The 17,457-nt window shown below is 33.7% G+C and overlaps 1 protein-coding gene across 4 annotated transcripts in view; it reads right to left on the minus strand.

Annotated features, from left to right (window-relative positions):
* The window catches only part of ATRNL1 (attractin like 1), a 631,157-nt gene that overhangs the window by 563,976 nt on the left and 49,724 nt on the right, over positions 1–17,457 (minus strand). For all 4 annotated transcript variants that reach the window (XM_074373561.1, XM_010969913.3, XM_074373562.1 and 1 more), the window contains exons 7-8: positions 17,079–17,166; positions 11,995–12,250 (exon numbers count right to left, since the gene is read on the minus strand). In XM_074373561.1, the coding sequence (XP_074229662.1) occupies positions 11,995–12,250; positions 17,079–17,166 (344 nt within the window). The remainder of the gene's footprint in view (positions 1–11,994; positions 12,251–17,078; positions 17,167–17,457) is intronic.

Here is a 17,457-nt window from a genome sequence, read left to right on the forward strand (position 1 = left end):
CTTTACATAGATTTGAACATTTCTTGTTAGATTTATACCTAAGTGATTTAGCTTCATGGTAGCTATTCTAATTGTTTTTCTCTTCCTTTATTTCTTCTAACTACCTACTATTGTGTACATGAAAGGTATTGATTTTTACATATTAATTTTATAGCTTGTTACCTTGCTGAATTCTTTTACTGCTTCAGTTAGTCCTATTATTGATTGTGTAAGGTTTTCCAGGAATTCTATTATATCATCTGCAAATAGTTTAATCTCTCCTTACTCAACTGTTATTCTTCTAATTGTTTCCTCCAGTACCTTAAGATGAATTTTTAAAAGTAATGGAAATAGTGGGTATCCTTATTTTGATCTTAATCTTAGTAGAAATGCCTGTTTTCCCATATAGGATGCTGGCTTTGGGATTAAAATACATATATTTATGTGTTCTCAACAATAGCCTCTATTTGTATTTTCTCAACCTTTTATTAGGACTGGATTATTTCAACATCAATGGAGATAATCACATGATTTTACTCCCTAAACCTACTAAATAGTGAATTTTATTAATAAATTTCTTAATATTGAACCATCCTTGAATTCCTAGTTATATATTTTCCTTGATCACAGTATACTCTTCTTTCTTTCTTTTTTTTTTTTTTGGTGTATTATTTGTTTAATATGTGTTGGAGTCTGTTCATTTTATTTAGGATTTTTATGGTTATATTTAAGGGGAAGTAGTTTTAATTAACTTTTAATCATATAGGTTCTATAATTTTCCAATTTCTGTGCTAAGTGTAGCAGGTTTAAGTGGCAATGTTATACTTGCTTTCTAAAATAAACTTCCTTTTTTATTCTCTAAAACAATTTCAGAGTATTGGGGCTATCTTGTTATTAAGTTTGCTGAAATCACCCTGTAAAATCATCTAGGCTTGGTGCTTTTTCTAATTTTCCCTATGGAAATTACTCTATATAAACTTTCTATCTCTACTGGGTTCAATTTTGAGACACTGTTATTTTCTAAGAAATCATTTCTTTAAAAATCTCAAATTTATTTGCATAGGTACACAAAGTGGTCTCATAAGTTTTTAAATTTCCTCTCTAGCAATATTATTTCCTCGTCATTTTTTATTTTGTATATTTGTGGTTCTTCCCTTGTTTCTTAACTAAATGAGCTAGGGGCTTATCTATTTTGTAATCTATAAATTAATCTGTTGTCTTTGTCTTTCATCATTGATTTCAGCTTTTATTGTATTATTTCCTTTCTGGTACATTTTTTATTTAGTTAGTTGGTTCTTTTTTCTGCTTTTTGAGTTAGAGATGTATTCATTTATTCTTACTCATATTAAAATAGTTATTTACTGCTATAAATATTCCTCTGATAACCATTTTAAATGTATCTTATAGACACTTAAATGCATTGTTTTTATTGTCATTATTTTTTGGCAATTTTGTAATTTAAGCTTGTATTTATTTCATCTTTCACTCAATAGAAAGGCTTTATTTAACACTCAGGTATTCAATTTTAATATTTCCACCATTTGGAAACCATTAATGTTTTCTTTATACATTAATATATGATTAACTCACTTTTGTGAGTTTTCTGTGTGCACTTGAGAAGATAACAATGTCTATAAACAGGTGGTGCTGCTTGATATATATTCTGTCACCCTGTCAAGGACTGAGAGTAATGCCTGATCTATTTTGTACTGACAGTGATGTTATCTATTTCTCTTTGCATCACCTATAATTTGTTTTATATAGGTGGTTGCTTAGTTATTTGGTGCACAGATATTCTTTTATTTTATGTCTTATCTTTCTGGTGAATTATGGTTTTTAATATTATAAAGTGTTCTTGCCTCGTATAATGTTTTGATGGCCTGAAGTTTACTTTCTCTGGTATGAGAATCATAACCCCTGCCTTCGCATTGTATCTATCTTCCTAGATAATCTTTCCTCATCCCTTCATTTTAGCCTTTCTGAATCAAAGTGTTTCAGATGTGTCTTCTATATGCAGCATAGAGTTGGGCTTTGCTTTATGCACCAATTTGAAAATGTTTTCTTTAAATAAGCAACTTAATCTCATTCACATTTACTGATAATATTATGTTGGATCACAACTCTGTCATATTACTTTATAATTATTATGTGTATTATAATGTATTTTTCTGAGTTTTTATTTTTCTATTTGATGTTTTCTAATTTTGGTGTTTAGGAGAGTTTGTATTTTTATTCTAGTGTTTATACCTTTCATAGTGACATTAATTATCTTCTTCCCTACTTAGCTTTTAACATCTGTATGTCAGTTTTAATCCTAGGTAAACCAGGAACAATAGTAATCAACATTTACTATCCTGTTCAATGGCCTTTTAGTTGTTTCATGTTATGAAATCATGTTAAAAATAATTTATAATAAAGCCGCCTTATTAAGATATGATTGACATACAAAAAATTATAATTTACAGAAGAATAGGATAGTGAAAAACTACTTTTCACAAATTTCAATAAGAATTTAAGTACAGCAAAACTCTTTGTGTCAAATAAATGTGGGACACAAACATGATAAAAGATATAAAAATATTGTTCACTCATCAATTCTTAGGGTTGAAAAAATTAGAATATCCTCTTCTAAAGATTCACAGTCTGAGATTTAATGTAAATGATCTACTCCATCGTCATCATTATAGGCATAAAATGAAAAATTCTAAGTTCCCAACTGTGTTCAATAAAAGCTAAAAATGGGCAACTATGATAGTGCTACCAGTCTTCTCTTATGCCTTTTTTAAACACAATAAAATAATTTGGGCGCTGCAATAAAAAAAACGAAAGATGACCATATATTTCACTGTGGCATCATCTTTCTAAGCAACTTATTATCTTGTTAATTTAACTCTTCAGCATAGTTGGGAATAACTGATGAGAAATGAGTTGATTTCTAGAATGATAAAATCACAAAATGTTTCAAAATAAGAACACCAAGATCTCACAAGGAATCTCAGATTTGAAAAAAGGTCCAATAGATCCATCTTGATAATTACTATATAAAATATTTTACTAAATATATTTTAAATAAGTAAATGTTCTCTTTGCTCTTTGGAAGACTTCTAAGAAAGAATGAAATTTATGAAATAACAGTCTTCATAGATAGTTAAACCTGCTCAAAAAATAAACTAAAATATAAAACTGGGCCCAACAGACCCTTACACTATACCAAGAATTTAACAGCATCCTTTGATTCCTACCTATTATCTGTGCAACAGTCCAATTTCTTTTTCTGCTTTCCCCTTTTTCTCTTCCTTCTCCTCACATTTTTAGTTGCATTCTTTCTACTTGGACCGAACATATAACATTTGCATAATAGTCATCTACCAACATCCTCACCACCCTTGTTTTAGTCTTAGTTCTAAAATTAAACACATGAAATGTTCTCCATCAGTCTTTTACCTGAAGTGGTGCCATTTATCTCTTTATTAGAAGGAGCTTATTCTCTGGAAAAGGTTGGCAAATTGCAGCCCACAGGCCAAATCCAGCTCACCAACTGTTTTTGTAAGTCGAGTTTTATTGGAACAGGGCCACACTCATTCATTTATGTGTTTTTCACAGCTGTTTGTGCACAGCTTCAATGGCAGGACTGAGTCGTGACAACACAGACTATGCGGCCTCCAAAACCTAAATTATTTATTATCTAGACCTTTACAAAGAAAGTCTGCACATTTCTGCTGTAGTAGAAAAGGTGAAGGCACATACATACAGAATTACCTGAGTTTTGCCAGGTTCAAACTGTTTTCTCCCAACCTCCAGGATCCTAACACCTAAGTACAGATGAAGGACTGTTTAGGTTAAAAGTTACACTTGAATCTCTAAGAACTAATAATAGGTGCAATCAGCCAGGGTCTTGAGAGGAAACATCACATGCTCAAGATGAGTCGTTGTAAAAAGTCTAATAAAAAGACTAGTCATTAAAGTATGGCCAGGGCAATACCCCGGGACTATCTCAGCAGGAAGCCTCTACTACCCTTTGGCATGAAAAAAAAAAAAAAAAAAAAAAAAAAAACAAGAGGAGAGACTGGTTTCCAGAACTCCAGAGAAGAACCTCTGACAGATCAGTCTTCGGTAGGGCAACAGGATTAACCCACAAACCTCCCTGCAGGGAGGGAGCGGAAGGAATAAAATACCTTAACCTCACTCATCCCCCACCTTCTGATCTAGAGTTGGTGCCTCCCACTGGCTGATCCCAGGTGAAAGCTGGAGGGCATGGGAGCAGAATGGAAACAGTGAAGGGTGGACCAGGGAGACAGATGGAGAAGATCAAGCACAGCACTTCATGAATTACCACTAGGAAGAGAGTAACATGTACAGCCCAGAAGCTAAATAATATGGCTAATATATTTTTAAAACCTTCAGAAAATATATAGATTCACTCCTAAGGAATTTTGTTGAAAATCCTATTCATTCATCCACCAATATTTATCAAGCATTTAATACTTGGCCCTTTACTAGAAAACAGACAAGCAAAGAGGTATGCAGCAGGATTCCTGCTCTAAAATTAACTTCTTACAAAGGGAATATCAGGACAAAATGAATACCCATCAAAAGCAGTGTATGTATCATATTCATTTATAAGCAAAGAGACACAGGAATTCAGAGGATAATTAAACCACTTCCAGAAAATGAAAAAGGCAGAAAAAAAAACAGCTGCGGAATACCAAGGGTATTTATTTTCATCATTACACCATTGTAAAGGCCATCTCCACTTTGCTACTTAAACGAAAGTTTATGAATCCTTGACTGCACGCTGATCTCCTCATTACACAGTTTCCTGATAATTTCCAATAATTTTTTGCATAAAGCTTGTCGATTACTGTCACTCCCAAGCACTTGACCACCACACACTTTTGGAAGCTGTACTGTAGAGTGCCCTCATAAAAAGTTTCTCTGCCAGATCTACTCACATGTGCCCCACAGAAGCTATTTTCTGAAATATTCTATTATTATATATCTACGCACATTTTCATATAAATCAAGCTCCACTGAATGGAACAAATCTCCAGCTAAAGAATGGATTGATTTTAGAGAGAGAGCCCACAGGACTCATCAACTAACTATAAGTTTAGTAATTAAAGAAGAAAACTCCAAAGATTATGTGTTGACGTAGAGCCTGGGTAATTTCGCGCCACCACCACTGTGGTTGACGGCTTTATCAACGGACTTTTTAATGACAGCCTTCTCATGCCTGCATTACTTCCCAACTCCACTGTTATCTGCACTTTCCAAGTAAAATTTTCTTGAATCCTTGCTTCATGGTCTGCTTCTGTGAACAAAGTTTTAAAAACATCCTTTATTTCCTGCCAGCTGCTGCTAACTTCTTTGCTCCGCTTCACAAGCAAATTTCCTTGAAAGAGCTGACTCTGCCTGTTGTGTACAATCCCACTCCTCTCACTCCCTCTTAAATCCAACCGTCAGGCTTCTAACCCCACCACTCCACAAAGCTGGTCTTGTTAAGATCACCGAAGACCTGCACGGGACTCAACTGAGTGGTCAGTCCTCGGTGATTACTTTACTTGACCCATCAGCAGATCAGCATTTGGCACAGTTGGTTACTCTTCTGTTTAATAATCTTTCATCATTTAGCTTCTAGGTCACTGTACTCTTCCTCGCTTATCTCCATCTCCTCCCCTACCTCTTATCATTGGAACGTGCTAGGGCTCAATCATTTTCTACTTTTTATCTACACTCTTTTCCTTAGTGATCTGATCCAATCTCGTGGCTTTAAATGCCATCCATATCCCACGAAGTCCCAGATTTACATCTCCAGCCCAGATCTCTCTCCAGAACTCCAGATCCATACATCCAACTGCCTGCCTGCATTTTCACTTTCATGTCTAATAGGTATCTCAGCTATAACAAGTCCAAAGTGAGCTCCTGCCCTTCAAACCACCTCCACCTCAGACCTGCTTCAGTCTTCTACGTGTCAACTTCATCTCTCCAGCAGCTCATGTCAAAAACCCTGGAATCATCCTTGATGCCTCACTTCTTCTCCAGACTCTACATCCCAACCCTCAGCAACTACTATTGGTTTCATTTTAAAAAACATATAAAACAAACTGACTGATCCTCATCATTTCTAATACCACCACCCCCGTCTAAGCCACTATCATTGCCCAAATTACTGTAACAACTTCCTAACTGGCCTCCCCGCTTCTGTTCTTTCCTCCTTATTTACTTTAAATAGAGCAGCCAAAATAATTCATTTAAAAATTATGTCCTTGCTCAAAATTTTGTGATGCCTCTCCATCTCACCTAGAGTAAAACACAAAGGTGATGCAGAAACCTGATGTTCTTGCTCCTTATTACTTCCCTAACTTCATCCATCAATTTTTTTCTCCCATAGTCTCTTTTCCAGACTCCTTATTGTCCCTTGAACATGCTCTGGGTATTCTTGCCTTTTACACCATCTGTTCCTACTTCCTGGGAACACGCTTCCCTCAGAGATCCATATAGCAAACCCCTTCACTTCATTTAATTCTTTGATCAAAATCCATCTCCTCATTGAGGCTCACCCTGGTCTTCCTATTTTGTGGCCACCTACTACTCTCAGGATTCTCAATCCCCTTCCCTTGCACTATTTTACTGAAACCTACTATGTTCCAACACATCATACATATAGTACTCACACTTATTATATTCATTATTTACTGTCTATATCACTCTGCTAGAAATGAATTCTGCAAAACAAGGAAAAATATCTGAGGCATCACTGCTGAGAACCATTACTGCACATACACGTCTGGAAACAAGTGGAACCAAAACTGTGTTCCTATAAGCTACTAAGTCAGCCCAACATTTCGAGGTACTCCCTAGCTAAGAGATACTGTAAAACTCATAAAGTTGCAATGACAGTATCGAAAGACTTTTACCTGCAGTCTCAAGAGTCAAAAAATATTCTCCCAGGATCTTAGATTTTTTTTAAATGTTAATGTGTAAGGTTCAAACTAAAATAATTAAAGATAAGTTAAGCAGATAGTTCCTTTGTTCTAAATCACATTATTACAAAAATCTCAGAGAAGATTCACAGAGTACTAAGCACAGAGCCAGAAATATGTCACAATTATTTGCAATATTATTAGAAATTGAATAAGTGGTCATTTGGAGTATATTAATTGTAAGTTTTTGTCTCTTTTTAAAATTTCTACATAATGGTGAACTCAATACCCTTAGAGTACTTGTCAGAGTAAATTTTTATCTGGTAAAATGCCCTGTTTTCATTCATTACTCTGCTCTTAATTACCCTGCTATACTCTTTTCAGTTACATTTACCATAATGCTATTAAAGAGATAGCTTCTTCTTTAATCTAAAACAACAGCAACAACAATAACACTTTTCCCTTGGTTTTCTGGAAGCTTTAAACATGTAAGAATAATCAAAGTAAATCCAACCTACATCTAGGTAGCTGATGCCATTAAAATCAGTCAGGAAAAAAGAGCTTAATGTGACATCGCAGTACAGTAACTCCTACTAAGATCAGAGGGAAAAAAATTTTTTTTAACTCTCTGTGTAAAGGTAAGCATTCACCTATAACTAAGATGATAAATCATCCCACTATTTATGTTCACAGCAGCCCTGCTTTATATGGTATCACCCCCTAAAGCAGCACTCGTCTGTGCTACACACAACTTCATTATTCCGACAACACCCTTAAACAGTAGTCACCCATTGTTTTGTATTTTTCTTCCTAAGTACTTTTCAAAGCAGAATTACTTGCAGATTATTTTTGATATCACATATTTTAACAATAAGCAGTGAATTTCAAATGATTTAGCAGTAAATAAAGTAATATGTTAATTCTATTATTGATATAATGTTACAGAAAAGTTGATGAGTTCTACTTTGTACTTAAATAATTTACAGAATATAAAAACTACTCATGTATTTAAAAACTATTCATCTATCATTTTTATAAAGCTCATAAGCCCTGCATTCTTCCCATTTCTACCTTATACTACATTCATAAATACACCTGACAGGTCAAGCAATTAATAACACAGAAATCAAACTAAAAATACCCTGTTGACAAATTTACTTAGAAATGGTATTTTGGTTATAGAATAAGCCAAAAAAACCTCACAGAGATACACTACCATTTACCAAAACTACAACCAACATTCTGTAATCAAATTATTCCAAATGAAAACAAAAACCTATCAGCCAACGAGTTTATCAGATAAGAATCTACATCAACATTTACCATTTATAGAAGATTAGAATACATTTATTGTGCCTTCCTAACCATCCCTGGAAAGTAGAACCACCACCATATCTCATGGCTGAATCAGACTATCCTGCAATAAAGGGAAAAACAAAAAGAGTAAAACATAATCTGTGAACTGTAAACTATATTCAGCAGGGAGATGGGGGTAGGGAAGGCATGTACCAAGCAGGTGGCCTAGAGGTTTGGTTTTAATGGCCAGTAGGGCAGGTGAACACGCACAGGTATGGGATCAGAGAGCTCCTACATAAAACCAGCACCCCTAAAGGACTATACCCTCAATGAAAAAGTGAGGTTTTTTAAAAATCTGCTTTGCAGAGACAGACAGAAAATAATGATTTCAGCCTTGGCTCTGCATGGAGGAAAAACACATTTTGGTCATAAACTAGACATCATGCCACTCTGGGGCATAAATTTATCCTACCCACAAGCTCAAAAAAACCACATGCCAAAACTTTAACTTAACTTGGACCTGGGTTGCTAGGCCCCCAGGAGCACACACTCTCTAGAGCAGGGGCAGGCACACTAAGGCCCAGGGCTAAATCTAGAGCAAAGCCATGCCCATCTGTTCATGTGCTGTCTATGGCTCCTTTCATGTTACAACTGCAGAACTGACTAGTTTTGACAAAGACCGTATGGTCCACAAAGCTTAAAACAGTTACCATCTGGTCCTTTATAGAAAAGATTGTGGCCCCTAGCATAAAATACTTACAATAATGTCAAATGTGTTTGAACCAAGACAAGATGAATTTAAGCAGTAGAATACAGTAGCCTATAAACTGGAGGCTGATCAAAGAGTAAAAGTGTTGGTTAACTTTAGACTTAATCATTTTACAACTTCAAAAGTTATCACCTATGGTTCAAGTACAAGCATGGTGATAGTTTAATTCTGAATCTTCCCATTTTCCTCAGGGAAGACATAAAATAAGAAAAATATGGGGGGCGGGGGTGTGAAAGAAAAAGGAAATTAAATTTCCAGAGAAACTAGGAATGAAAAAAACTCACCAACTCCAAATCAGGTGTGAATGCACAAAAAGCCAGTGACACTAAGAGAACCAGAGACAGAGCTGCCAGAATGCAGAAAGGAAGACAGGAAACACAGAGCATGGAGGAAGCCTAATGAAGATCTCAAAAATTACCTTTTTCATTCCCACAAATAAAAAGGGCCTCACTCTCCCTCAACATGAGAAGAGCTACAATTAAAAACAAAAAGGACAACAGGGTGACTTTAAAAAACATAACACATGCACAGAAAATGTACAAAAGCCGGATGGGATCTCAAAGCAAAGTCCAACTTTCTCTTATATTTAAAACAAAGTGATTCTGAATGGTTAACAATAAAAGGATGGACAAAGGTACACCAAGTAAAGACTGACCCCCTCCCAAAAAAAACAAGAGCCATAATATTAATAATAGACAAGGTAGAAATCGGGTGAAAAAAAAAACCATTAAACAAACAAAACACTTTATAATATTAAAAGACACAATTTGCAATCAAGATATAACAATTATGAATATACATAGTAGCAACTTCCTTAAAGCACAAATTCCAGAATATACAGGAAGAAACAGGCAAAAATAAACTAATGTTTTTAGACTTTAATAACTTTCAGAGCATGATGGATCAAGTTTAAAAAATCATAAGAAAGGAAGACAAGACCTAAACAGAGTAATCAACAAAGTAGATTTATATATATATAAAGTGTTACACCTTGATATTATAGGATTTACTTCTTTTTCAAGTATCTATGGAACATTTATGAAAATTGAGCCCCAAAGAAAAATTTAATAAATTACAAAAAGTAGAAGTACTACCTACAATATTCCCTGAACACTAATAAAACCAAAAATTAACAACGAAATTAAAAAACATAACAATCTTTCTACATAGAAAATATTTAACTCTTGCTTAAATAACTCCTGGGCCCATATGAAAAATGAGAATGACTCAGCCAATTTGCTTCACTGCTATCATGAGTTTATTATGACAATAATGTATGTAAACAGGCTTATTTAATGAGCATCATTTATTAAGCATTACACTGTAAAATGTTCCTATCACTGGAAGTTCCCTTTAGATGTTTTCTATTTTCTCAGCAAAATAAGAAGGTCATCAGCTGAGATTAATAATGAAGAACAAAATGTTGGAAGTTTGAAGAGAGAGAAGAATGTATGAAATGGTCATCTGGGAGAATTATAAGAGACTGGTGATTATGAACTTAAAACTCAGTAAGTGAGGATGGATGAGAGAGAGAGGGAGAAACTGACAGGAGGCTCAACGGACCAACAGCTCTGATGAGAGGGAAGAACTGCCAGAGTCTGGATGCTCTTCAGGAGCAGTAAGAGGGAAAGGGCAGTAGCACTTAAAGAGTAAGATACCTGAAATGGAAATCTGGGGATTCATTGTAGGTACACAAGGTCAAGAGCACAACAATGGGAGAGAAAGATGCAAACAGGATGGAAAACAAGATCTTGGAACAGAGATCAAAAAATTGAGAGTCCAGAATTGGATACTAAAACATCCGTAAAAAGGCCAGAATCAGATAATAAAACATCCATAAAAGTATCTGGCTAGTGACTGTGGGACAGGCTGACAGTGAAGTGAAGTGAAGTGAAGTGAAGTGAAGTGAAGTGAAGTGAAGTGGCTATATTCTTCTGGGAAGTAAACACTGATCTAAGCAGCAATAAAAGAGTGCAAGAACGAGAAGTAATAGATGGTATAGTTTGATGACGTAAGATTCAAAACTAAGTGATTTAAAGAAAGAAGGAGTAAAAAATACAGTGGAAATGGCAATAAGAACTAAGGAGAACATATATCCCACTTCCAGTCCACCTGTACTGGGGATATGTATGAAAAAAAAAAAATCACTTAAAAGGACTGAAGGGAAAACAGTGGAATATTTAGAAGGGAGTCTTCCTCTGAGCACACAAGTACTCTCTTGTGCTGCTAATGGTGATCTGCAAATGAGTTTTCTCATTAAGACTGAACAAAGACTCTCAATAGTTGTATACAGTTGTCTACATACAAAAGAGCCAAAAATGCGATTCATAATACTGGCCAGAACCAGAAATAGAGTATGTTCTTGAATCTAAATAGTGACTATAGTCTATATACATTTGTAGACGAATTTTTAAAAAACAAAAAGCTTAAAATTGTTTGAAAATATCATAAAGAATTCAAAAAATAAAGTACCAGAAAAATAAAGAAGAATATCTGAGTATAGTACAGAAAGTCATATGTAGACTGCCCCAGTCACCTTCACACAGCAGATACAATCTTTCATAAAAGCCAAAAGACTATCCCTGGGAAGCTTACTTTAAAAGAGTAATACATACATAGATATACTGCAGTAAGATTAGGAACAGAACTCTGAAAAATAAAAAATCCCGAAATCATGGAATGCATTGCAAAGAGACTGGGTTAGTTTTAGTTCTTGGTTCATAAGTAAAATCCAAAGAAATAGCACCATCTATTGGAATTTCTCATATTTAAAAATATATACTCTCAATTCTTAGAAAATGGGTCTATTATGTACCATTTCCGCACATTTGGTTAAGACAAATATTAAAGGACAATATTTAACAAAATCAAAATGCCTATATTAAAAAGTATTAATTCTTGGCTTAAAATTCTAATTTCAAATAACTCTTCATTTTGACTAAATTCATATGAAGATTTTATTATAGGTAAAAATATTCTCAACCAATAAAGAAAAGAGTATATAGTTATATTTTCAAAGTAACTCACAGATATGGTATTCCTGTATGCTGCTTGTATAACCATATATTGCAGAATATCCAAATATTATGATCATGACAACATCTCTACTATCCAACTCCATAATATGTGCTGAATGTCCCTCCACAGCATACTGCTGACCATGTCCAAGAACAGTAGGAGTTTTTGTGCTCCATGACTGACTATGTATGTTAAAAACCCATAATTCATCTGTGACATTGCCATCACTTGTTTCAATTCTGCCTCCATACATAAAGATGTTTTCCTGTAAATTAAAAAATATATATAAATAAACAAATATTTATTTCTTAGCAAGGCATTTAAATTAAAGACTAAATTTAAACATTAAATTTTAGTAATTACAACATGCATAAGACATAGATCTTATTTGTAAAGAGTCAAATAGGAACACGAGTAATGATAACGTTTTTACCTACAAGGGGGAAAATTCCCACTTTGAAAAAGTCACTTTAAGTAGTATTTTATTTAAAAGCTATACAGTCAATTAACCATGTTTTTAATTATCCAAGTTGTTAAGTCCCTAGTTGTTACACTTGAATTTTACCACCTATTTATACTGCTTTGTGCTATTTCTCAATCATTCACTGTTCTCATCAAGCATTGTTCACCGAAAAGGTAGACCACAGTTGTGTATATTATGTGGAGTACATTTTTATTACCACTTCTCATGGCTATGAACAGATACTTTATAGCACGTATAAATCATACAAATAATTTTAATCACATATGATTAAAATGAATGATACACAAATCATTACTATTTCAACAAGCTGGAAAGAGAAAGAAATTTTCTCAACCTAATAAAGAGCATCTATAAAAACACAAAGCTAATATTATATTTAATGGGGAAAGACTGCATTATTCACCAAGGTCAGTAATAAGACAAAGATGCCTGCTTTCGCCACTAGTATTCAACATTGTACCCAAGGTTTTAGCCAGAGCAAATAGGCAAAAACTGAGTAAAGGCATCCAGGTTGGAAAAGAAGAGCAAAATATTTCCATTTGTAGATAATATGAACTTGTATATAGAGAATCCTAAGAAATTTAAAAAAAAATTAAAGTTAATAAATGAGTTCAGCAACATTGTAGAATATAAGATCAATGGACAAAAAAACAATTATATACACTTGCACTGAATAATTCAAAAATGAAACTATGTGAACAATTCCATTTACAAAAGCATCAGAAGAATAAAATATTTAGGAATAAATTTAACAAAAGAAATTCCAAACTAATACTCTGAAAGCTACAAAACATTTTGAAAGAAATTTTAAAAGAGCTAAATGAATAGAAAGACATCCTGTGTTCATGGGTCAGAAGACTTAATATTGTTAAGATGGCAATACTCTCAAAATTGATCTACAGATTCAATGCAATCTCTATTACAATTCCAGATGGCTTCTTGGTAGAAACTGACAAGCTGATTTCAAAATTCACATGGAATTGCAAGAGATCCAAAATATCCAAACAACCTTGAAAAACAAGAATAAAATTGGAAGATTCACAATTATCAAGTTTAAAACTTACTACAAAGCAAAAGTAATCAAGACAGTATGCTACTGGCATAAAGATAAACCTACAGACCTGAGAGTCCAGAAGTAAACCCATACATCTATGGCTAACTGATATCTGGTAAGAGTGCAAAGACCAGTCAATAGTTTCTTTAAGAAATGGTGCTGAGAGAACTGGATAGACACATGCAAAAGAATGAACCTGAATCCTTACTGCACACCATGTACATATAAAACTTAACTCGAAGTGAATCAAAGACCTAAATGTAAGAGCCAAAACTATAAAACACTTAAAGAAAACATGGGGTAAATATGCATGACCTTGGATTTGACAATAGATTCTTAGATATGACACCAAAATCACAAGCAACAGAAAAAAAAAAGATATACTGGATTCCATCAAAATTAAAAACTTTTGTGCTTCAAAAGACACCATCAAGAAAGTAAAAGTTCACAGAGTGGGAGGAAATACTTGCAGATCATATATTTGATAAGGGACTTGTATCTGGATTACATAAAGAACTCTTACATCTCAATAATTTAAAAATGAGCAAAGGACTTAAATAGACATTTCTCCAAAGAAAATACAAATGTCCATTAAGCACATGAAAAGATACTCAACATCATTAATCAACAAGGAAATGCAAATTAAAATATGAGATACCACTTCACACTCACTAGTTGGCTATAATCAAAAAGACAGATAACTAGTGTTGGTGAGGATGTATAGAAATTGGAATCCTCATACAAAGTTGGTGGAACTGTGAAATGGTGCAGCCACTGTGGAACAGTCTGGCAGTTCCTCAAAAAGTTAAATACGGAGTTATCATTTGATGCATCAATTTCAACCCCATGTATATACCCAAAAGAAATGAAAGTATTATGTCCCAAAAAATTTTATACATGAATGTTCATAGCAACATTATTCATAATAGCCAAAAGGTGGAAAGAACCCAAGTGCCCATCAACTGATGGAGGGATAAATAAAATGTAAAATATCCAGACAAAAGATATTATTTAGCCATAAAAATTAAGTACTGACGCATGCTGCAACATGCCAGTCATAAAGCTACATAGTATACAATTTCATTCAGAATAGACAAATCTATAGAGACAGGAATAGATTCATGATTGCTTAAGCCTGGGAGGATGAAGAGTTTTGGTGATAAGCCTGGGAGGATGAAGAGTTTGGGTGATGGCTGAAGGGTACAGGTTTTTTTACAAGGTGATGAAAATATTCTAAAACTGATTACACAACACTGCAATTTTGACAAACCTGCAAGGGATGATTGCACAACTCTGAATATACTAAAAACCATTCAACTGTACACTTCAAATAAGTGAATTGTATAGTATGCCAACTATATCTCAATAAAGCTGTTACCAAAAAATGAAATAAATCAAAAAACTAGAAAACAAAACTAAAAGAAAATACATACACATACATGTGTACACAAAGAGAGATTCTTTATTTTTTAGACATGCATGTGCATAGCAAAAAAAGAGTGATAGTTTATTCTTTACATTTGTCCTGCATTTTCCAAATTTTCCTAAATAAGCACAGGAAATAGATAAATTCTGATTTGAAAGGTGTAGTCACAGTCCACAAAATACATGAATCTTTGTTGACTCAAAATAAAAACCAGTTAAGTAGCCTGATTTTAATCATGCTAAATTCATGAATCCCACAAATACATAAAAATAACTGATTACAATGCAATCCCTATCAAAATCCCAATGACATTTTGCATAAATAAAAAAATCCATCCAAAAATTCATATGGAATCTTAAGGGACCCTGAATAGACAAAACAAACTTGAAAAAAGTCTGAAGTTGAAGGTCTCCACCTCCTCATTTCAAAACTTACTACAAAACTACATTAATTAAAACAGTGTGGTACTAGCATAAACACAGACCTAGATCAAAGGAACAGAGAGCCCAGAAATAAATCCTCACATACATGATCAAATGACTTTCAACAAGAGTGCCAAGACCATAAAAGGGGAAAAGCCTTTTTAACATATAGTGCTGGGAAAACTGAACAGTCTCATGTAAGAGGAAAAAACTGGACCTTCACCTCATACCATAAACAACAATTAACTTACAATTGGTTAAAGACCTAAGAACTAAAACCTTAAAATTCATGAAAGAAAACATAGGGAGAGGATGTCATAATATTGGATTTGGCAGTGATTTCTTGGATATGACACTAAAAACACTCGCACACAAAAGAAAAAACAGATAAACTGGACTATGTCAGAACTCAAAACCTGACCACTATCAACAGAGTGAAAAAGCCCACAGAATGAGAGAAAATATCTGCAAATCATATATTCAATTAGGGGCTAAAGTCCAGAATATATAAAGACCTGCAACAACTCAACACCAAAAAAAAACAAAAAAACAAAACAAAACAAAAAAAAAAACAACTTTAAAAATGGACAAAAGACTAGAATATATGTTTCTCCAGAGAAAGCATACAAATAGCTAATAAGGACTTAAAAAGATGTTCAGCATCACAAACCATTAAATACAAATCAAAACCACAATTAGATATCGCTTCACACCCATTAAGATGGCTCTTTAAAAAAAAACAAAACAAGTGTTAACAAGGAAATGGAACCCTTGTGCACCGTTGTTGGGAATGTAAAATAGCACAGCTATAGCTGCTGTGGAAAATAATATAGCAGATCCTCAAAAATTAAAAATAGAATTACCGTATAATCCAGCAATTCTACTTTTGGCTATGTACCCAAAAGAACTGAAATCAGGAACTTAAACAGACAGTTGAACACCCATGCCCATAGTGGCATTGTTCACAATAGCCAAAAGGTGAAAGCAACCCAAGCATTTTATTGATGGATAAATGGATAAACAAAATGTAGTAAATACATACAACAGAGTACTACTCAGGTTTTAAAAGGAAAGAAATTCTGACACATGCCAGAAGATGGATGAATCTTGAGGACACTATGCTAAGTGAAATAAGCCATTCATTAAAGGACACATGCCGTATTATTATTCCACTCATCTGAGGTTCCTAGAATAGTCAAATTTGTAGAGACAGAAGATAGAATGGTAGTTTGCCAGGGTCTGGGGAAAAGGAGAAATGGGAAGTTACTGTATGGGAATAGTTTCAGTTCTGCAAGATAAAAAGAGGTCTGGAAATAATGGTGGTAATGGCTGCACAACAATCTGAATGTACTTAATGCCACTTAGTGAACTCTACTCTTAAAATTGGCTAAAATGGTTTTAAAAAAATCTTGTTATGTGTATTTCATCACAAATTTTTTTTAAAAAGTGATTGACTTGATGACAAGCTATAAAGTCATGGATGAAAACGCAATCTTCATTTCTTCCCATGTTCAATGCAGGACGGTATTAAAATCTATTTTTTTTTTACTAAAATAGTATATAAGTCTGTGACATCTCAAGTTATTCTGATTCATATGATCTATTGTTCTCATTAAGCATTTAAAATAAATCTGACATTCAGTATTTTTCTCTCTAAGGTAAACCCTAAAAAAAAAATGATTAAAATTTAAAATGCAGGATCCATACCTGGTATAAAGCAAGAGAGTGCCCATATCTCTGGAGAGGTCCCCTTGACACAGTTCCCACATTCCATATACTGCTTTCTAAATTGTAACTACAAGCAAGAAAAAAAACAACTTCATAAACTAAGATTCATTTTCCATTTTTAATTTGCACATGCTTTCTTTACTTGTATTTAAATATTCATTAAATTCAAAAATAATTAGAACTAATAAACATAATTTCATATACCATATGAGAAATTTTAATAAAGACTCATTCAAGATATACCTACTCTAAATTAGGATTCAATCATCTAAATGTGTAATATACAGTAACTTGACTAGACTATTTATTACTGGAATTAATTTGTTCAATTGCCTTTAACAGTTTGAACCAGGTGATT

This window comes from Camelus bactrianus, chromosome 11, assembly GCF_048773025.1.
Source record: "Camelus bactrianus isolate YW-2024 breed Bactrian camel chromosome 11, ASM4877302v1, whole genome shotgun sequence".
NCBI classification, from domain to species: domain Eukaryota; kingdom Metazoa; phylum Chordata; class Mammalia; order Artiodactyla; family Camelidae; genus Camelus; species Camelus bactrianus.